The 23,992-nt window shown below is 40.3% G+C and overlaps 1 protein-coding gene across 1 annotated transcript in view; it reads right to left on the reverse strand.

Moving 5' to 3' along the window:
• LOC140304052 (dihydropyridine-sensitive L-type skeletal muscle calcium channel subunit alpha-1-like) overlaps nt 1–23,992 on the reverse strand; it is a 247,211-nt gene that overhangs the window by 78,858 nt on the left and 144,361 nt on the right. The window contains exons 25-31 of the mRNA XM_072383062.1: nt 21,642–21,800; nt 21,304–21,414; nt 18,240–18,323; nt 11,676–11,723; nt 7,429–7,455; nt 7,204–7,329; nt 7,066–7,131 (exon numbers count right to left, since the gene is read on the reverse strand). Of these exons, the coding sequence (XP_072239163.1) occupies nt 7,066–7,131; nt 7,204–7,329; nt 7,429–7,455; nt 11,676–11,723; nt 18,240–18,323; nt 21,304–21,414; nt 21,642–21,800 (621 nt within the window). The remainder of the gene's footprint in view (nt 1–7,065; nt 7,132–7,203; nt 7,330–7,428; nt 7,456–11,675; nt 11,724–18,239; nt 18,324–21,303; nt 21,415–21,641; nt 21,801–23,992) is intronic.

Here is a 23,992-nt window from a genome sequence, read left to right on the forward strand (position 1 = left end):
ATTACAAGTATTATAACAAAAATAAATAGATAAGCAGTACTTGGGAAACAAGGGGAGCTTTATATTTAATAGCTTCCCTTGGCAAAACAAAGGTGTTTGGCACAAAACGGTATTCAGATTACAATTCTGCTGCCATAATGGTAAACAGGATGAGAGGGGGAAAAAAAAGAAAAAGAAATAAATAAGCAGACTGCAAGAAAGCTGGAGAGACAATGGTGTTCCTCTAATTTGGAAGAGTCTCAATTAGTCTGGAAAGACTTTAATAACATATAAGAAAGCCCTTCATAAAGCTATAGCTGTGTTTCAGTTTTATGCTCCTAAAATCTGGAACAGTCTTCCAGAAGATGTGAGACAGGCCTCAACTCTGACAATGTTTAAATCCAGGCTGAAAACAGTTTTATTTAGCTGTGCATATGACAACTGAAAGTATTTTATCTGCACTCTTCGCTTTTAATTTAACTAATTTATGATGTGATTTTATGCAGCTGTGAAACACTTTGAATTGCCTTGTGTACAAATTCTGCTCTACAAATAAACTTGCCTAATGGAAGAGAATAAGAATAATCTCTTCTTTTCAGCACTGTTGCCAGGCTGACAAAGAGTCTGAGCTCTGTTGAGCCATGTATTCCTTTAACTCTCAGCAGTGATGATTTCATGAGATTCTTTATCAATAAAATTGTTTCTATCAGAGAGAAGATTAATGGAATCCTTCCCAATATTATCACTGATGTATCATCAAGTAGAGCAGCTTTAGAAGTATCTTTAGAACCTGAATTGTATTTAGACGGCTTCTGCCCAGTTGATCTCTCTGAGCTAACAACAGCAATAGTCTCTTCTAAACCATCAACTTGTATTTTAGACCCAATCCCAACCAGACTGTTCAAGGAGGTTTTCCCCTTAATTGACACTTCCATATTGGATTTGATCAATCGGTCTTTGTTGATAGGATATGTACCTCAGACTTTTAAGGTTGCTGTAATTAAACCTTTACTTAAAAAACCTACTCTTGATTCAGAAGTATTGGCTAATTATCGACCTATATCCAATCTCCCTTTTTTGTCTAAAGTTCTTGAAAAAATAGTTGCAGTTCAACTTTGTGATCATTTACATAGAAATAATCTGTTTGAGGAGTTTCATTCAGGATTCAGAGTGCATCATAGCACAGAAACAGCACTGGTGAAAGTTACCAATGATCTCCTCTTAGCCTCTGATAGTGGACTTGTGTCTGTGCTTGTCCTGTTGGATCTCAGTGCTGCATTTGATACGATCGATCACAGCATTCTGTTACAGAGACTTGAACATTGGGATTAAAGGAACTGCATTAGGCTGGTTTAGGTCATATTTATCTGATAGATTCCAGTTTGTTCTTGTTCCTCACACACCAGAGTAAGTCACGGGGTTCCTCGGGGTTCTGTGCTTGGACCGATTCTTTTTACTTTGTACATGCTTCCATTAGGTAACATTATCAGACAGCATGGCTTAAATTTCCATTGTTATGCTGATGATACTCAGCTGTACTTATCTATGAAACCAGATGAAACCTACAGGTTGGTCAGGCTACAAGCCTGTCTTAAAGACATAAAGACCTGGATGACTCAGAACTGTCTGCTTTTAAATCAGACAAAACTGATGTTGTTCTCTTTGGACCTGAGCGCTTCAGGGAGAAATTGTCTAGTTATATAGTTACTCTAGATGGTATTTCCTTGGCTTCTAGTTCTACAGTGAGGAACCTTGGAGTTATTTTTGACCAGAATTTATCATTTGACACACATATAAAACTGGTTTCTAGGACTGCCTTCTTTCACCTTCGTAATATTGCTAAAATCAGGAACATCCTGTCTCAGGGTGATGCAGAGAAACTAGTTCATGCATTTGTTACTTCAAGACTGGACTACTGTAATTCCTTATTATTGGGCTGTCCCACATATTCTCTGAAAAGCCTCCAGCTGATCCAAAAGGCTGCAGCCAGAGTTCTGATGAGAACTAACAGAAGAGATCATGTTTCTCCAGTTTTAGCTTCTCTTCATTGGCTCCCTGTTAAATTCAGAATAGAATTTAAGATTCTTCTCCTCACATATAAAGCTCTTAATGACCGAGCTCCATCATATCTTAAAGATCTCATCGTAAGATATTTTCCTAACAGAGCACTTTGCTCCCAAACTGCAGGTTTACTTGTTGTTCCCAGAGTTTCTAAAAGCAGAATGGGAGGCAGAGCCTTCAGTTATCAGGCCCCTAAAAGCAGAATGGGAGGCAGAGCCTTCAGTTATCAGGCCCCTCTCTGTGGAACCAGCTGCCAGTTTAGCTTCAGGAAGCAGACACCCTCTCTACCTTTAAGATCAGGCTGAAACTTTCCTTTCTGATAAAGCTTATAGTTAGGGATGGCTCAGGTGATCCTGAAACATCCCATAGTTCTGCTGCTATAGGCCCAGCCTGCTGGGGGAGCTCCCATGATGCACCTCTCCTCCCTCCATGTACAGATGACATCATTGTTGTCATTAACTTGTGTTTCTCTCTCTCAGCAGGTATCTCTGGCCTGGTGTTACGCTGCTTCTTGTTCCCTCTTTTCTGTCCTCTCAACCTCCAGTTGGTCGAGGCAGATGGCCGCCCTTCCTCGTTCTGATGGAAGTTTCTTCTTGTTAAAAGGCAGTTTTTTATCTCTACTATCACCTTGTGCACACTCAGATGAGGATTGGATCAAAGAGAAGTTTCAACGCAGTCTGTTGGTTTCCTTAGTTCTTTAACTTTTTAATTGGCTCCGTATGAATTGGACTAATGTAGAATTTGATTTGACTATGAATTGGGTTGAATTGTATCTTGATTTTGGAGACTGCAGAGCCTAATGTGGACTTAGAGGTTTTGGAACTGGCGGATGTACAGATATGGTGGAATACAAGAGATTGCGGGTGATAAGGACAAGGAGGAGGAACAGCATATAAATAAAAGTGAATTGAATTAATGACAATGAAATATACCGTATTTTCACGACCATACGGCGCACCATACTAAAAGGCGCAGTCTCAGTTATGTGTGCCGTTACTGTGTTTTTAACACACATAAGCTGCACCTAATTATAGGGCGCGAGTTTTATATACAATCCATGAAAAAATGGCACCGTTTCATGAAACGAAAGCACCAAGACGGACCTCCTTGGAAATGTTCGATTTTCATTTCTTCTGCTAGCGTTGCCGCTTTAAGTCGAATGGTGACGGTCGAAACGCTTCTCCCACTCGTTCTTTGCTCGATGATCCACTGCTCGAGTCTTTCCTCCAACTCGGGCCACTTCGCCTTATTTCCGCGGAAACTCAGCTGCGTCTTCTTCACCTGTCGGAGCTCGTTTTCCAGCTTCCTCCACTTGCGAACCATCGATTCGTTGATCTTAAATTCTCTCACGGCTGCTCGATTCCCATGTTCCTCCACGAAGCTGATGGCCTTCAGTTTAAACTGTGCTTTATAAGCGTGCCTCTTTGCCATTTTCAGGGTTGTTAAAACAGAGATGTTCTGCATAACGCACACACCTGTTCTTTTATATACCGGTACAATCAACGCTCCCATTTCACCCTTTAACGTTCTCATGGTGTTCTCTACTACGTCCGCCTTACAACAACACACAGGACGCACTGCACTATAAGGCGCGCTGCACATTTTGAAGAAAATCTAAAACTTTTATGTGCGCCTTATGGTCGTGAAAATACGGTAACTAAATAAAAGATTAAAAAAACAATAGACCGTGACATAGATGATTTTAATGAAATCCCCTGAGAACTGTGTATGTAGAAGGATTTCAAAGAATATTTACTTCTAACTCCCTCAGAATACAGGATATGATTGTATTGAAAAATCAAGAATGAGTTTGGAGCATAAAAAGTAAATAATACTGATTTGTCATCAGTCATTGTGGGAAAAAAGCAATTTCATAGTTATTGCTGTTAGCAGGAATGAAACATTATTTGTTGTAGCAGAGCTGAAGAAACCTCTGGTTGAACACATTTAATTGTTTTATTATATATATATAAAATCATATATATAGAGAGAGAGAGAGAGAGAGAGAATGGACAGTATCTGCCATTATTTTTCATCAACTTGTGTAGCAATCTACTTTCAACAGTCTGCTCCAATGCAGACCCCAGCACAGAGCCAGTCTTTGGCTGGTTTGTTCACTTTCTTTGAGACACTCTGATGCTGCTGTACTAACAGATGCTGCAAAGCAGACTTATAGAAAATATGCAGGACCTAAGCTTCCTCAAAAAGTACAATCTGTGATAACCTAGTTCAGGGTTGCATTTTCAGTCCACTCTGCTGTCCAGGTAATACCCAGGTATCTGTATTCTTCCACCAACTCTACTTCTTCTGTTGGGATACAAACAGTGTTTGGCTTACTCCTGGTCCTCCTAAAATCCACAATCATCTCTTCTGTTTTGTTTGTATTGAAGATGAGGTTATTGTTCTAACACCATGCCACAAAGTGACTGACCAATTCCCTGTATTAAGCCTCTTGTCCATCACTGATACACATAATGACTGCAGAATCACCGAGTGTTTTTGGAGATGACAGAACTCCAAGTTGTTCTGGAAGTCTGAGGTGTACAGAGGGCACAGATGAAGAGTAAATAAGTTTTACCCAGGTGACAGAACGATTCCTAAAAAAAAAAGCCAAAATTTGCAAACTTTTATAGTGGGTGAGCGATTCCACTCATCAAATGCCTTTTTTTTTGTCTTGTGAGAGAAACATGTCTGTGATCTCTACACACAGACACATCTTCTGCATAACATGGAAGTCAGGCATTATAGCAGATTAGTAGGCACTAGAGGTGTTCACAAGTAATTCACAAGTCCAAGTCTTTGAGGGGATGCACAAGTCAAGTCTCAAGTCTCTGGTCAACACTAAATCAAATTCAAATTCTGACCTCAGAATTGTATAATCCTTCATCCTGATCAGTTAGCCTTGTGAGCACCTGCCCATGTCTGTTTTCATGGTGTTTTAACAGTCTGCTGTCACTGAAGTTTGTATGTATGTTGAGATGCCCTCTCCTGAAACTGTAACCAAATCTTCCTTCAGGTATTCATAAAGTTACCTTGACCTTGACCTTGAGATAGGACAATATGAATATTGATCAATTGTAGGTTCACTATAGAGAATCTACTACAATGTGCTGTGAAGAAACACATACCATGAATTATTTCTATTCCATAACTGTATTCTCTTCAACAAAAAATAATGATTTGAACAGTGTTGTAAAATACAACAAAATGAACAAAACACACCAACCAGCCCTATGACTGCTTGGAGAACCTCCAGGGCCTGGTGTACTCCAATTGATATTTGAGACTCTATCTTGGATGACCACCACTTTGATGGCAACTGGTTATTTTTCTGTTAGACTGATGTTGTCAGCTCTTAGATCCTCTAGCCATGAAGCATTGCTTTAATGTGGTGCTTCTTTGTCCCATAAGCATTTGAAGTATTGTTCAGTCTCAGCCCTGGGTGAGAGTATTATAACCTTATTACCCAGCCACTGAGAGTACAATTTGGGTAGTTCAGTGAGGTATTTGTTCTCCTGGTTTCAGCTTCTCGGTTACCTTCTGTTAGTCAGAGCTGTGAGTCTTTGTTTGACAATTTCCATTACCTCAGCTATGAATAGTTTTTCTCCCTTTATTACATCTTTCTGAAGCTCTGATAGCTGACTATTCTCTCTCTGTCTTGGCCTACAAACTCTTTCCAAAGGGCATACTGCCCCTTACTGCTCCATGTGTTGTTCAACTTATGGCAAAGCATCTCTCATGATCTCTCATGATCCTACAGACGCTTGGCTCTAGAATCACTTGGTTGTAGCAGCTTTCCGGTTTCTGTGAGGATTGTATGTAGTGCTGCACTGAGATATTCTATCAGACTTTCACGAGGTACGTAATGTTGGTAAAAGGTCATGCAGGTAACCAGATTATCTGCTTCAAGGTCAGCTGCCCTCATGTTGAGGTTATCAGGGCTTTCTCTTGGGGCTTGGTACCTATTCTTCGATAATGGTGACGAAGATGTATGCCCCTGACCCTCTTGGCTCCACCTTGCTGGAACAAGTAACATTGTTGTATCTTTACCTTCGTTGTGCGAAGTACGAAGAGAGAAGCTTATGTTATATGCAACATCATAACTATATAAAATATCCATTGCCAACCCAACACACACGCTCATTCACTCCGGTAAGGATGTCCATCTTACTCAAAGTCGTCGTCCACATCGTCAAAATCTGATAAATATCCTGCCATGTTGCACAAAACTATCAGTAGCAAACTAAGTGTGAAGTTAACCAACTGTCACAGAAAAAGGAGTAAATAAGCTGTGCTGCAGCAGCGCACGTTGATGACGTAATCCCAGTAGACGAGTGTGTAGAAAGCCCTCTATAAGCCCCCCGATAGCCGCAAATAACAACAACACAGCAGCTATGAGCTAACAGTGCAATAGTGCGTGTTCATACATTCATTCGTCTTAAAGTATTGGTGAATAATATTTGAATACATATATAAAGACAAATAAATAACAAATTAATATAAATAAAGACAGATAATGCCTTATTTAGATGCTGGATCGTCTAACATCGTTCACTCCGTTATATGGATATATGCCGATCTCGAGTTATCTAAATATCTTCCGAAGGACGGCGACTTTCACCAAACTGCTCTGGTGAGTAGATGAACGTATTTCATGCCAGAAATAAGGTCTAGGTTTAAAAATACAGGAGTTCCCCGTTAAGGTTAGATAAAATGCAATAATTTTCTGCACATTTAAATTGTGTATACAATTTTTAATTTGTGCTTTATCACAGTCCCATTTGTAGCGTAATTGCCTTAGTTGTTTTAATGAATTGTCGTCATAAACTTTTAGATTTAGTGACATGCTCTCAGAGTATTCATTTCTAAGTTAACCATGAGGATCTTTGTGGTAATTTTGCACCCATATTTTTAAACATGTAGTTCATAGATTTGAAATTTGTGTCAAACACATTAATGGAAATGTATATTTTTGCTGTTGCAGTTTGTGCATGCGTGTGCATGTGTGTGTGTATGCTTGTGTACCTGCATTCCAACCACTGCATATATAAAGAATAGCATGAGAATGAGCAGGGCCACATAGGGAAGAGCCTGCAACACAGGAACCGGTATATTTTCAGACTGAGAACTACAGGCACAAGGGCGAAGAATGTTTTTACATACCTGAAGGGACTTGATAAAGGTCCAAAGAAGATTCCGTATCCCCTCAGAGCGATTCAAAAGTTTCACCAGACGCATGACACGAAACAGTCTGAAGAATGTGATCGATACACTCATGTTCTCAGAAGACTTTTTCAGAGAGAGAGAGAGAGGACCAATAAAACATTACATATTACCAGCTGCTAAACTCCACTCAACTCAAATTCAAAAGAAGTGACAGAAACTTACTGCGATTGCTTGCATGGGATCCACTTCCTGCAGACCATAAAACGCAAATGTTTTCTGTTGTTTTTGTCTGAAGAATTGCTTTGATCAACACACTTTGCAGTTGACATTCAAGTTTTGATGTGTTTCATGCACACATTACAGCAGTGTGTATATATATATATACACATATATATATATATATATATATATATATATACACATATATATATATATATATATATATATATATATACACATATATATATATATATATATATATATATATATATATATATATATATATATATATATATATTTATCTGCTCTTGGGCAAGAGGCAGGGTACACCCTGGACAGGTAGCCAGTCCATCACAGGGCCACACAGAGAAAAATGGGAGAAACAACCATGCACAGTCACACTCACTCCAAGGGTCAGTTTACATTCACTAATTAACTTGCATGTTTTTGGATGGTGGGAGGAAGCCAGAGTAAGCGGAGTATGCATACACAGGGAGAACACGCAACAACAACCCATTTTTTAAAAAGTTCAGCCAAAATACAGAGGCAGTATGAAAACACAAATTACATTCTTACGACTTCCATAAGGAAATAAAGGGTAAGTAGCAGCCAGGAGCTGCTAATCAATGCAATGGATTATTATTTTTTGTTTCAGTTTAGTGATATCAGACTAATTCACATGTCACCTCAAGGCACTTTAAACAGAGAAGAAACAAGTTCATTATATGTTCAGTAAGTCTAATTATAGCTTATTAAAAATGATCATCAACAAATTTCTGTCACTTTGCTGCTCTGCAGCATTCAGGTGTGTGTTAACACGATGCCAAGGAGGAAAGACATCAGCAATGATCTCAGAGAAGCAGCTGTTGCTGCCCATCAATCTGGGAAGGGTTATAAGGCCATTTCCAAACTATCTGGAGTCCATCATTCTACAGAGAGAAAGATTATTCACAAGTGGAAAACATTCAGGACAGCTGTCAATCTTCCCAGGAGTGGACGTCCCAGCAAGTTCACCCCAAGGTGAAGAAGCCCAGAGCTACATCTCAGACTCTACAAGTTTGGAAAGGTTTTCATCTCGATAAAGAAGACTGGCTATATGCTGAGGACTCTGCACCCCCTGGAGTTGTTTATACAAGGTGGAAGGTTTCAAAAGCACCTCAACATAATGGACAACATTGCACATCCTTTACATAACATAGTGATAAAACACCAGTGTGTTCAAAGACTTCTTCTGCTCCACTGCAACAAAGAATGGGACAGAAGAGTTGGCATTCTTGCCCACAGCAATAACTAATAACTAGTGACTAATAATTTTATATAGTTTCATGCTCCAAAATAAGAAAGTATTATTCAATTAAATTCAGTTCAATTAATTGTATTCCAACAATGTCCTTTGAACTAGAGAGACCAAAGTTTTGAGAAGGTACCACACTAGTGGCAGCCTGCTGCAGCGGAAACTCCTTGAGATTTTCTAATGTGAAAACAATGTTTTTTAAAATGTTTTTCAATACTGGTTTTGACACCGTGTTACTGAAATGATATTCGGTGGTAATTCTGGCACTTTTTGTTGTAAGTTATAATGCGTATTCATGGCAACAGGAACGCTACTTTTATATGTGGGAGCAACTGACTGAGCTTTTCAAATCCCAAGTAGGGCTTTGAATAAGAGCCTAAATCTGAATAGTTGAAGAGGAGACATCTAAGACGCAGAGCAGAAACAATGACAAAGGGGAGGAGAGGGTTTGATCCATTTTTTTCTTTTGATCATCATTGGACGTGTTTGATCACTGCAGGATAAGGTGGACAAGCTGGAGCCCTAATGGGGACATCAGAGAAATATCAGGAAGTCAGTATTGTTTTGTTTTTTGGCAAAAAATGGCTGCAGGAGCAACTCTTATGCCTTTCTACACAACTGTGATATTATTTGGATAAATAGGTACAACAGACAGAGAGGTAACAGTGAAGGAGAAATAGTTGTAGTGCTAATTGATGCTGTGAGCCTCAGCATGTCACTGAGAAGGAGCACCATTTATAATAGTGTATAAGGCAGTAAAAAAAAAATAAGGACAAGGGTTGGACTCTGGGGACGAGTCCCATAGAGTATAAAAGGCAAAGCCCTAGTCAGTAAGCCCAAAGTTGTTTCTTGGCCTGTATTTCTGATGTTGGCTAAATAAATGCACCCTGCTTGCACATTGCTGTCTACAGGAGATCATTTTTGTCATGTCTTTGTCTCCTGATTCTACATCTAGCACTGATACAACTAAACAAGCATTTTTGAGTATTTTTTAACTTAAGATTGTCTCTGAAATCTAGACATTCACTGACTGAGTGAAATTATTGTCCCATGACAACGTCATCAACTAAGTTACTGCAAAACCACAAATAGAAGACTCCAATCCATCTGCAAAGATTTCTACCACAACTGACTCAATGACACTTTCTAAATGTCATATTTAGCTCTCTTTTTGTTGTGGTTTCTTTGTCAGTCAGTCTTTCAGTCAGTCAGCCAGTCCTTCCTTTGTTGCTTTTGAGTTTATTCTTGTTAGTCCCTATTCGTATTGAGTTGTTCCTTCCTCAGTCGTGCCTTTTGTTTAGTTTAGATGAAGCAACTTAGAATTATCACAGCCTGTCTTTGCCTCCTCCTCCATTAGTCTTGTGTTTTGGTCCCTTCCCTCCCTGCTGCTACGATGAATCTTGACATAATATGAACTGGTCAGAATTAGCAAATAGGCTCAAGATAATGGATGGGTGGAAATAACTCTATAAGTCAGACCTCTACTGTTACAGCTGCCTCAAATGGCATGGTGATCTCAACCCTCAAATAGAACTTAATATCCACACCAGAGCCTCAGCCTGCACCCAGGACTCTGCTGTGGCCCACACCTGCACCCAAGTTCCTGCGGCAACCCATGTCTGTGACCCTGCAGTGGCCTCAGTTACTGTCTCCAAAGAGCCCATGAGGGCACTCCTCCGGTTCCTGTCTTTCAGGGGGCCCATGGGGGTACTCCTTGCTTTGCCAACTCCTGACCCAGAGACTGACTTGCCATCCCCTGTTCCAGTGCTGGCTTATCCAATCCCTGATCCTGTGCCAGCCTCTCCAGTCCACGACCCAGTACCTGCTTTTGGCCCTTCAGTTGCACCCTCTGTTTAGTGTAATTAAAGCAACTTTTATCCATCTCCACTTTTCTCCTGTGTTTGCATATTTTTGCCTTCTTGCTCCCATGATGAATCCTTACAAATTAAGTATTGAATTGAACTGAATTAAACTGAACAGAATTTAATTGATTTGAATCGGTGGTGGTGGAGGGCTGATGATTTGGGCTTATTTTACAGCCACATGACCTGAGCACCTTTCAGGTATCGAGTCCACCATGAACTCCCTACTGTATACGAAAGAATTCTAAAGTGAAATGTGAGGCCATCTGTTAAAGAGCTAGTGGAATCCTTAAGCGAGCTGCACATGATTGGAATGCCCACAAACATCACATTGTTAAACTGAAGCACTTTATTGATGTGTGAAACTAATAATGTCATACAAAAGATTACTTCAAGTTATTGCTGCTAAAGGTACTAAAGTGGGGGTGTTCACACACAGAAAACCTTTGTATAAAAGAAGAGTGTGAGAATACTTTTGTCTTTCTTACAAGAGTCCATTTAGTGCCAGTTGACAACAATAAGTCACCTCAGGGCATCAACTACAGAACTAATCTAGGACCCCTTTAACACTATAAGCATGGCCAAAAATAGACAATTGTTGTTAATGTCTGAATCTTCTCATCTGACTTGCCAACCACAAGCTGAGACAGTGATATTGAAAATATTCCATTATAACTGGTTTTATTCAACACTTTGTCAAACTAGCAATACTACAAAGAGTTGTTTCTCAGTCTGAATTTGTTAATATGTAGAAAAAGCTTGCATCTAGTACTGGTATTCATGTTTGCCTTTACTGTATATTCATACCTTTTTCAGCTAGCCACTTTCCCCTCTCTCCTCTTTTGAGACAGCCTCCTTGAATATGGCAGGAAGGCAGAGGAGAGAGAAGACCAGCTGGTGCAAAAGAAAGAAATGAGTAGAACTTATAACCTTAAGACAATTTGGAAAACTGATTTCCTTCTTGGCCTTATCATGCCTTTCTCAGAAAGAATCTCCGATTGTAAACACCTTCTTTGATACAAAGTCTTGTGTGCCAAAATATCACCAAAATATCACAGAAATATCATGCAAAACTGCAGGAAGACAATAGTTACAGTGCAGCCATGGAGACAGTAAAGTCCACCAGAGGAAGCCAGTGCAGCCTGTGGGAGGGAAACACAAATTCATTAGTCATATCAGAAGAAAGAGAAAAAAACTAAAATGGGAAACAAATTGTCTACGATTACATAGTACCTCTTAACCTACAAAATAGCACTTCACACGATGTTTCTCATTCACACAAAACCTCAGCTCCCACAGCGTTTCTTATGTTATATATCGTACATACACACTACGTACACAATCATATCCTGATGAGCATTTGGGAGGCAATGCAGATTTAGTGATTTGCCAAAAGACACTTTGACAAGAGACAATGACAATGATGGATATTACATTAACAATGCAATAACAGATGTAGAGATCATACATAAAGAACATAAAAACATGAATAATAATGTAAAGGAAGAATAATAAAACTAGACAGCAGAAGATTAGAGACATAAGACTTTATTTCATGTTGTATTGATGTGGTGTGTGTACTATTGGATGTGAGTGTGATTATGCATGTGTGTCTGTGTACACTGCTATCCATAGTGCACACTGACAGAGAAAAGTTCACAGGAGGAACTCTGAAGTCTTCCTTTCCTGTTCGCCCTATATTTTGTTAGAAAAGTAAGTAAAAAAAGAAAGAAAGAGAGAAAAAAGAAAGACGACTAGTTCCAAAGCAGATAATGTGTCAAGATACTCTCCGGACGGTCTACAGCAGCACTGGCAGTTTTGTGAGGTTAATGTTTTCTTGGACAATACCCTTTTCTTGAAAGTCCCTGCACTTTTGACAGCATGCTGCAGTAGCTATAGACAAACTCATTTCTCTGCAACTTATTGAGAAGTTTCGGTCTGTTGGTTTCCTTTGCTTGGCTATTTTGTTTAGGGAGGGAATTTATGTTTTGCAGGAAGAATTGAGAAGCAGGCTGGCAATACTCAGAAGGGATGAATATCTTAGGAAAACGAGAAAGAAGATAGAACATGTAAGGACTGAGTTTTACAGGGACCTGTTCAAGTTTGTAAAAGGGTTGTTTAACCAGAAAAAGGGAGGGCAGCTTAAAGCAACAAAGTCAGAGGTGGAAGAGTATCTAAGAAATGCATATTCAGATCTTGAGCAGTGTAGAGTTGTAGGCCATCCACCTGACATGCCACCATTAGGAGAGATAGCTCATAAGATGGATGTTAGACCACCTAGGTGGAAAGAGGTTGAGGTTTCGCAGGGTGTTTAGAGCACACTTGCATGGTTTGGCATCAGATTATGACAGCCAAGATTGAGAAAAAGACTTGCATGTTATATTTTTGGATTTAGCAAATGCATTTGGTTCAGTGCCACACAGCCTTATTTGGTAAATGGACTGTACTCGTATAGCGCTTTTCTAGTCTGACCACTCAAAGCACTACATACCACATTCACCCATTCACACACACTCATACAAGCATGTCTTAAGGCTATACATAACTAACATGCTTTCTAACCATTCATACACACATTCATAGCCCAGTGATACATTGGGAGGTAACGTGGGGTTCAGTGTCTTGCGCAAGGACACTTTGACATGTAGCCCAGGGAAGCCAGAGTCGAACCACCGACCTTCCGATTGGTGGGCGGCTGCTCTTCCTCCTGAGCTACAGCCCATTTGGAAAGTGTTTGATTATTGTAGAGTGTCTGTAGTAGCTGTTAACTTAATAAGAGCATATTTCCAGGATATTAGACTGTGCCTAAGTACAGCAGGTTTCACAACAGGTTGGCTAGAAATAGGCATTATGGCAGGGTGTACCATTTCTCCAATAGCATTTACAGTTGTGATGGAGATAATTATTAGAGCTTCCAGGTGGGTTGTAGGTGGAGAGAGACGTCAGGATGGCATGCACCTTACACCAATTAGGGCTGGTGATTCCCCTTTTTAAAAAGGGGGACCGGAGGGTATGTTCCAACTTTAGGGGGATCACACTCCTCAGCCTCCCTCGTAAGGTCTATTCGGAGATACTGGAGAGGAGGATCCGTCGGACTGTCGAATCTCAGATTCAGGAGGTGCAGTGTAGTTTTCGTACTGGCCGTGGAACAGTGTAGCAGCTCTACACCCTCAAGAGGGTCCTGCAGGGTGCATGGGAGTTTGCCTAACCAGTCTACATGTGTTTTATGGACTTGGAGAAAGCGTTCGACCGTGTCCCTCGTGGAATCCTGTGGGGGGTCCCCCGGGAATATGGAGTGCCGGACCCCTTGATAGGGGCCGTTCGGTCTCTGTATGACCGGTGTCAGAGTTTGGTCCGCATTGTCGGCAGTAAGTCGGACATGGGTTGGACTCCGTCAGGGCTGCCCTTTGTCACCAATTCTGTTCATAATTTTTATGGACAGAATTTCTAGGTGCAGCCAGGGCATTGAGGGGGTCCGATTTGGCGACCTCAGAATCGAGTCTCTGCTTTTTGCGGATGATGTGGTTCTGTTAGCGTCGTCGGGCTGTGACCTTCAGCTCTCACTGGAGTGATTCGCAGCCGAGTGTGAAGCTGCTGGGATGAGAATAATCACCCCCAAATCCAAGACCATGGTCCTAAGCCGGAAAAGGGTGAAATGCCCTCTCTGGGTTGGGAATGAGATCCTTCCTCCGATTTACCGGTCAATCTATGTTCCTACCCTCACCTATGGTCACAAGGTATGGGTAGTGACTGAAAGAACGAGATCGCGGATACAAGTGGGCTTCCTCCGCAGGGTGTCTGGGCTCTCCCTTAGAGATAGGGTGAGAAGCTCAGTCATCCCGGAGGGGCTTGGAGTAGAGCCGCTGCTTCTCTGCATCGAGAGGAGTCAGGTGAGGTGGCTCGGGCATCTGGTTAGGATGTCTCCTGGACGCCTCCCTGGTGAGGTGTTCCGGGCACGTCCCAATGGGAGGAGACCCCGGGGAAGACCCAGGACACGTTGGAGAGACTATGTCTCTCGGCTGGCCTGGGAACACCTCAGGGTCCCCCTGGGAGAGCTAGAGGAAGTGGCCGGGGACAGGGATGTCTCAGTTTCTCTGCTCAAGCTGCAGCCCCCACGACCTGATCCCCGGAGAAGCGGTAGATGATGGATGGATGGATGGATAAGTCAAAATTATGAGTTAGATTCTAAGTCAAAATTATTAGCTAGTATCTCATAATTATGACATACTAACACCCATTGTGTTAGAAGCTTTTTGGGGGCCTAGCAGCAAAGCTGTGAAGGCACCCATTGTTTTAGTGCATTTTCCTATTATTGGGGGCCTAGCAGCGAAGCTAGTCAAGAATTATCATGCACATATAGTGAACTCTGTAGCGCCACCAACATGTCAAAGGTTGAAGCGCATTCAGCTCTATAACTTTGGACTATTGATCCAAATTTCACAAATGAGGTACCGTTGGAATCCTAGGATCAAGACGAGTTCAACGCACCCTATGATGTCACTTTCCATCAAACAAGATTTTCTATCAAAAACCTCAAAAAGCCTTTCAGGTCACGCAGATTGTCCGATTTCCAAGGGACTTGAAACAAAGAATCTTCAGACCAAGCCGCAGAAAAGTTATCATGTGGATTTTTTCATTTTGCTTCCGTTTGCCCATAGCAGCCAATCAAACTTGGCGATGATGACTCCTAACTCGAAGTGAGGCCATATCTCTGCGATACACTGATGTATCGATGCCAAACTTGGTGTATGAACTCAAGACACCTTCCCGAGCAACCACAACCCCCCTATATATAGCTATATTTTTTATAGCTATATTTTTTATTTATTTCTATTTGTAAATATTAGCATTTTAGCTCAATAGCTCCCAGGTCACGTGATCAATTCACTTCAAATCAGTTTGGGATCGTGTAACTACACTGGCTGCATGAGCTAAACCTCTTCTTTTTACATTTTAGATATATTCATAATTTTTTTATTAATTTTTATATGTAAATATTAGCATTTTTGCTTAATAGCTTCCAGGTCCTGTGATCAATTGACTCCAAATCAGTTTGGGATCATGTAACTACACTAGCTGCATGAGATACACCTCTTATTTTTACATCTGTTCACAATTTTCAATAACTTTAAACACAGTAGCTTATCTCTGCTTTAAATATCCCAAATATTTATATTGAAAACAGGAAGTTAGTACTGAAGTGGTACTTTTGGTGTGTTTACTATAAAGTCTGTAATATGGGTGCACTTGAAATGTGGCTTGCGAATGTCTGTCGAACATCCAACTTAAAACTATTTTCATTAGCTTTTCTTTTATACGTGTGCAGCCTTTCAATTTAGGATGGGCCACTATTTAATAGTAAAAATAATACTTACTAACATACACAGAATTGGAAATGAACCCTGCCTGACTTGTTTATGTTTATATTGGCTTCTGCTGTAGACAAGCTTTGACAGCGCGGTGCAAAGCGGTGCGCGGACCTCCCTCTTCCTCTCTCTCCTGTTACTTCATGTGTAAAACCAAATGCACGAAAAGTACATTTTGTGTTTTTGTTTGTCCGTCATCCTGTCTCCTCTCTATAGCACATTTTAAACTCTGCTGCTGTACGCCTCCTCACCTATTTTTGATCACCAAAAGGAGCCAGCGTTCAGCTTGTCAACCTTTTTGTCAATCTTTGGTGAGTTTAAGTTCACCTCATCAGAGTTAGTCAGCAACCAAAACCAACTCCACCCTTGGACAGTTTTATCATTCTTTGCAGTGAATTCCAACACACCACCCGTTTGTCTTCCGAGCCACAGGAAGCCCTTCGGCGCAGGAAAGCGACTGGTCCAGTCCCTGAAAGTCAACCACAACGAAGGCCGCGAGACGAGGAACTGAGAGAGACCCAGTGGGACCCGCTGGCGATTACCTGTGGTTCGGAGCTGACCTAACCGTAAGATCTGCCCTGTTCTTACATTTCAGATGGTATGCAGTGGGTGTCGAGAGAATTTGCTGTCAAAATGATAAATTAACCCAAGTTGGTAGCCTTTAAATTCAAATAGTAACAAAGCTCGACTATTTGAATGATTCCGCTATCCATCCATCCCCTCCCTTTAGTTCTTTTCAATTCACTAAGTGTTTCTTATATAATCATCCATATTCAAAGCATTTCTCCTGTTGTCTTAAGGTTCATGTCTCTGGTCATGTCATTTTAATAAATGGTTCATATATACATATATAAAATCAACCGGCTTTTGTGTATGTGTTCTTTACGTACGTGTGAGTCCAACAAAACGAGAATTCACGAGTAGCGACTATATGAGACTGGAATTTATTAATTATTAATTAATAATTGATTATTAATTTAACATACCAGAATGGTAAGATTCTGTCTTTTTCCTTCGATTGAAGGTGGTGCCCTAAAACGAGGTAAAATAAGGCTTATTCAGATAGTGAGAACTTTCGGATAAATCCTTATATCTTATCACATCATGCGTGTGTCCGCTATAAAAATATATTGTTGGTGCTTTGTGTGCCGACGATATATAATTTGGCTACAATAGATATAAAGAAGGCTTATTACTGTCAAACCACTTTTCATTTCTAAACTGGTACAAAAGAGTCAATGTGAGCACGGATGGTCATTTGTCTTGTTTGTCTCTGTTTGGCCCTGTGATGATCGACCAGTCCAGGGTGTACTGTGCCTCTGTCCCAATGAAAGCTGGGATAGGATCCAGCCCCAGTGGGTATAGAAAATGGACGGTTGGATAAATCCAAATTGACCTTGTGAAGTAACTCTTTTAAATTACAACCAGAGCAAAAACTATTTGTGTCATCAGCAAATAAAACTAGTTTTAATATATGAGATACCTTACAGATTTATATTTTCATATACATAATGAATAGTTTTGAACCCAGTATTGACCCCTGAGGAACACCACAAGTAATGCCCAAGCATGAGTCTCCCATCTCCACAAATTGACTCCTGTTCCTTAAATAACTTTCCACCCAATGCAAAACTACCCCTCTTATCCCATACCTCTCCAATTTATTGATTAATATGTTGTGATTGGTTATATTAAATAATGCGATTAAGATCCAGAAATACTCCACACTACTCCACTTTTTTTTCCACTGCTGTGAGGAACATTGATTTAGGATTCCTTAAGATCAAGGTGTCATTACAGTCTTCTGATAGTAGTGGCTCAGGAATTTTCTCTGCCAGATATGTATATCTCACAGCTATATTTTCATTTTACATTCTGTTGATAGCTGCAGTTGAATTTCTACATAGTTGACATTTAAGTCCTAGTTAAATCCCATATCTTACCACTTTGCTCCCCTGCTAACCTAAACTTCTATCTGCACTGTATCTAATATTTAGGTATAAAATGTAGGACTATTCTGATTATATATGGAATATGGCAATGTACCAACAATGTGGGTTGCTCTGCAATTTCAAGACATAATATAACTAACCAAGCTACATTTTTCAAGTTTTTCATTGAAAACTGAAAATTACAATGGAGTACTTCATATCAATTCACCACAGACCATGATTTGTGTGTTTGAGTGCACATCAGCGCAGTGCTTTTGAATAGTGTTAGGGGAGCACTGCCAGTGTGTGTTCAGCTTATTTCTGTTTAATTGTGTGTGTGTGTGCATGTGGCAATACTCACATCAATTTCACTCAGCATCACATCTACAACACTTCCAATGACGATGACGAAGTCAAAGACGTTCCAAGGGTCTCCAAAGTAACCCTTTAATCAAACAAGAAGTATGGATATGTAGGTTGAGTTCTAACTGTCCATGAGGCTTGTGTGCATGCATACAGTCGCTGTGTATGTATTATCTCCACTCCATAATCATACACATCTGTGGATCTGACAATGATGACATAAAACAAATGTCTAGTGCTAACATTAGTAAGTTATTGAAAAATTTGAAACTATTTTAAAGCATTGTACCCTACAATATGATGATGAAGAAATAGTCAGCCAGATCAGAGGAACTGATGATTGTAATTTATTTTCAAGTCTTTCATATAAAACAATGGCAGCTTGAAAATTTAGAAGTTGCCTTGGAGACAGTGAAATTAACTAAAATAAAAGATAACATTTTTCTAGTTATTAACTACACTCATTACTGTAGGTATATAAAATAAAATCTTTACTCTGGCTTCCACTCAGTCACAGAAGAGATTTTAAAAGCCTACTGATGGTTTACAAATCCCAAACTGCCAGTAGAGATTAAACTGTCACCAAATGTGTCTATGCCTGAAATATGCACAGTATCTTTCTAGACTTTGCTTGTTTTTAATCATTTTATTTCTTTCTCTTTATATTCTTTTATGTCTGTTTAATGCTTCTTCCGCTCCCCTCTGCAATGCTTTTATTTTATGTAAAGCACTTTGAATTGTTTTGTACATGAAATGTGGTATACTAATAAACTTGACTTAACTTGACTTGACTATAAAATACTTGACCAATAAGAAGAAGATAACTTTAATCAAAGTAGCTTGAACACAATTGTCATGACAGGCCAAAATGAGTAGGTACAAAGGCCTCTTGGAAAATCCTACACATGTCCTCCATTCAGAGAGCTGAACTTTACTGTTGGACCCAGTGATCATGCCCCACATAAATAAACATAAACATAACCCCAAGTGAATGACAGCAGCTAATAACCACAACTCACCATGTGCAGAAGAACCGGTAAATAAACTGCTGAAACCATGGCAACAGAGAGGCATGGTGTACGTGTGTCCATAAACCTCATTCTACACCATTGAAAACTTAGTTATGAATATTCCATTGCATTTCTGCTTTTAGATCCCCTAAATATCACTATTAAGTTTGTTTTATTGTTCGCTATAAGTACTGTACTGACAGGCTCACCTAGGATTGGCTGTTGGCAGTGGCGTGCACAGGGGAGGTGGGGCAGGGGAGCGCCCCACAAGTCTGTTGGTACTTTACAGCTTATATCATCTGTCATCAAACTGAAATCTTTTAACCTGTTGTAATGTCTCAGTAAGATCCTGCTCTTTTTTAAGTTCAGGTTGAGTTGACAACTTTTGGTGATTTTAATTAACAACGATGATTTTAATGAATTTGAATTAATAATCAATGAAGTCATGTGACTGGAGGCCACCCCTGGACTGGACAAAGGACTTTTTTCCATTTTCTGTCTGCTTCATTCATCTCTCTCTTGCTGCCTGTCATTTCTTTTCTTCTCTGGTATTCACCTATTGCACTGCTAAGGCCAGTGTGGTCATGTATTCAGTTTTGCACAGTAAAATTAATTTCCTCATGATTCAATTGCAAGTCATACCGTATTCCAATTGCTAACAGGGCTACTTTCAATTACCAGACATGACACTGAGGTTTGCTGATGTTATGGTTGTTTGGCTTTTCAAACTTAACTTACAAAGTTAACTTACTGAGAGAATCACATTTACAAGCTGAGCTCTTCACTGCTAAATACAACACTTCTGTTTTTTGAGGAATAGTTATCACCTGCAGCAGTTATTTAATTGATGGAAAGTGAAAAGACAGCAGTGTCATTAAGCTTGTGAGTAGTGTGTGCACTTACTGATTCTATTCTCAATTCAACATGGCAGGCTGAAGGAGCAAATAATTCAAATCTGACTGAGGTAGAGACCAATAATTACTGACTGTTCCATGCACGAAGCAGAATAACTTGAATTGGCAAAGTGATGACTTTCACCTCTAATTAAAACATCTATTAGTCTATCTAAGTCATTAACATTAACAAAACTAGACTGTAACCAAAGCATAGAGTTCTCCAGGCTTCTTGAAGGACATCCCAAAGCTCTTCTTTGGATGTTGGCTGCCTTTTGTTCTGTTCTGTCGAGATGATTCCACACTAATATAATCAGTGGGGAGGATTCATCCCTCCATAAGACCTGTTGCCACTGATTTTCAGTCCACTTCTTGTGTCATTTGGCACAGCTCAGCCTTTTCTCCCTGTTTCCCTTCCTTAAGAACGGCTTCTTGACAGCCACCCTTCCATGGAGCCCATTTCTGATGAGGCTTGGGCCAACAGTAGATGGATCAGCTGAAGGTCCAGATGCATCTCTCAGGTCCTGTCAGGTCACAGCTGGATTTTTTCCTCTTTCTTAAGGACATCACTTCCAGATCCTGTTCATCTGCTGTAGATAGTTTTTTAGGCCTGACACTTCTTCTTTTGTTTATGTTTATGCATTTAGCAGATGCTTTTATCCAAAGCGACTTACACAGGTAGGCTGTTAGGGTAAGGGGGTGTTGCCTAAGGACCCCTACTGGAGGTAGTACCTTTCATGCGGAGGATTCGAACCCAGGTCACCCACCTTTCACCTGGGTTCACTATCCAGTCCCCACTTGTCCAGTTTCCTCAAATGTATTTGAGACACACTGCACACCATGCTGAGATATGCCAAGTTTTCAGTTTCTCTGAAAATGGTCAGGTACAAGGACTGTACTGAAAATGAGCAAAAAAAGATGCCAATGTCCAAATAGAAACTTTGAAAGACCTTTAAAAAGTGTGGAAAACTATTGCTCAAAACCACTTTAAAGATTACAAGAAGGTCTGGCAGCTTGTAAGGAAACAGAAAGAAATGAGGGCTGGATCAGGACTGTGCATATAACTGCTCTTCTCTAAACTTCCTTACCAAACAAATGTGACAAATATGAAAATGTGACTTAATGAAATGTGTGGTAGTGCTATTGAACTGTGACTAACCTTAGCTTTGAAGGCCATGAGTTTCAGGATCATCTCCACAGTGAAGAGTACAGTGAAGATTACATTCAGCATGTCGGACAGGTGAGTTACATGGTCCGACTGGTTGCAGTGCTGTGAGGTAAATAGCTACAGATTAGCTGCACCAATAAAAATGCGACACGAACGGCAGGCTACTATCACCAGGCTGCTGTTTGAAACTGCATCATCAAATATTTGAGTTGACTTATTAACAAGAAGTACTAATGATGGGTCTCATTTAGAAGTACAATCCTTCCAGATGACTTAGCATTTAAAAGAGGGCTGCAGTGAAAGATTCTTGTGAATTCATGAATACGTACCTGCATTCCAAGACACATGGTGTTGAGCATGATGAGAAGGAACATCAGGTACTCAAAATAGCAGGAGGTGACGATGTACCACACCTGATACTGGTAGGGGTTCTTGGGAATGTAACATCTCAGTGGCCGGGCCTTAAGAGCGTACTGTACGCACTGACGCTGGAGGCATTAACAAAACAACAGTGTACAAATGTGATAATTTTCCACAAGGATCTCTTAAATGTGGTAGTAAAAAGTTCCCTGGAAGTACCCATGGTTTAAAGTTGGTTTAAAGCTCGTTCAAAGCTTTTGGCCGCTTTCTTTATTTTGAAATACGTTGTCCATTTGCACCAGGTAAATTTGCACCCACCTTTGACTCCCCCCACACCCATTCCTTCTGTTATCATGATAATTAGCATATGTTTAATGGTGTTACATAATAACTTGACGAATGAAGTATGATTGAGTTGATGAAAGACAATGTGTATGCCCTCCTAAGTAACTAAGAAGGGACACACACCAAAAGTTTCTAAATATGCCTTTATTTAAGGTGACCAGATTTCTGATATGAAAATCAGGGTCATTTTCAATGCGGAGGGGAAAAATCTGCCAAACAAAACCCTGCCAAAAATAAATAAGTTAATACACAACATACCATTTATCGCGGCCGCTGGCCTCCTTTTCTTTTCTTTTCTAGATTGTTGTTGTAGTTGACACTGCTGAGTTTATACGTCATATGACGTCTTCTCTGGCGATGTGATAAATGGCTACCGCAATAACTGGTGTTACTTTGAGTCTGCGCGCCTTTCCCCCATTCAGTGTCAAAATAAGGTATCATCAAGAACAGCAGCTTTAGAAGTATCTTTAGAACCTGATTTGCGCCCAATTTACAGTTACAGTTACAGTCAAGCACAACCTCAAATAAAACAGGCATGTGGTCAGAAAACACTGCGTCACACATCTCAAGGTTAAAAACAAACAAACCATGTGATAAAATAAGATCAAGCGTGTGTCCACGTTGTTGTGTGGGTCCAGACACAGACTGCACAAGAATAAGAGAGCCAATGAGGTCCAGGAAGTCCGTAACCATTGGCTAATCAGGACAAGACACATGAACATAAAAATTGCCGACAATAAAGACATGGTCATATTTAGGCATGATTACAGCCAGGAAATCAGAAAAGTCTTTTAAAAAGTCCTCATTGTATTTGGGAGGCTAATAGACCACAGCACACATCACCAAGTGAGGACGACCAAGTTCAAATAAACTCAGCGGCTGATAGACTAGATTAGATTAGATTCAACTTTTTTTGTCATTGTGCTGAGTATAGGTACAGAGCCAATTAAATGCAGTTGGCATCTAACCAGAAGTGCAATATACAGAATTATTTACATAAAGTGCAGTGGAAATCTTATATGAAATAAATGTCTATTGTAAATATATGTACATTGTTAAGAGAATGCATATATATGAGGTATGCACATACAGATTAAATGTATGAAGAGCTGCATGTAGACAGCATTGTAATATGAATAATATTTGAGAAAGACACATAAGCAGTGCAGAAGGTGCAAGGATGCAGTAAAATTACGGTGCAGAATTCAGCAGGGTCACAACCTCAGGAAAAAAGCTCTTTTTTGAATCTGCTAGTAACGTCTGCCAGATGGGAGAAGGGTGAAAAGACCATGGCTTGGATGAGAAACGTCCTTCAAGATGTTTCTCAACCTGCCCAGGTAGCGTTTGTGGTAAATGTCCTGGATGGTGGATAACTGAGCACCTGTGATGCATTGGGTCATTTTCACCACCCGCTGCAGTGCTTTGGGGTCAGCTGCAGAGCAATTGCCGTACCACACAGAGATGCAGTTGGTGAGTATGCTCTCAGTCAGTGACTTACATGCGTGCCGTCGGATCGGATTAATGGCTAAATAACAAAAAGATTGAGATATTCAGTTAATGTTGACACCTTAATCTGACAAGAAATCGAATCGGATCGGGTTACTTGCTATCGAATTAAGACCCCGGGATAACTCGATCCAAATGCCCACTGAACGTGCATGTCGACGACAGTGGATCGGATCAGATTTTTTCCCGCGATCGTCACCCGGAAGTCGAAGGAGACGATATTACTGTTGTTGCTGCCATCGGAAAGAAATAAACAACGCGATGGAGAATGCACCGTTGTGCATCGCGTTTGTGCCATAACCAGCTCCTCACAGATGGAGAGGGACATCTTGTTAGTTTTGTTGTTGGTGTTGTTATTAGCGATAGCTGAAATGGGGACAGCGCCACCTATGGTACCGGGGTATGACATGCTTTGTGCCAGTGATTCCATTCATTCACCGCCATATATCCAAGGATAATTACCCTCAGA

The sequence above is a fragment of the Leuresthes tenuis genome, unplaced genomic scaffold, assembly GCF_036924035.1.
Source record: "Leuresthes tenuis unplaced genomic scaffold, fLeuTen1.0.hap1 SCAF_3, whole genome shotgun sequence".
NCBI classification, from domain to species: Eukaryota; Metazoa; Chordata; class Actinopteri; order Atheriniformes; family Atherinopsidae; genus Leuresthes; species Leuresthes tenuis.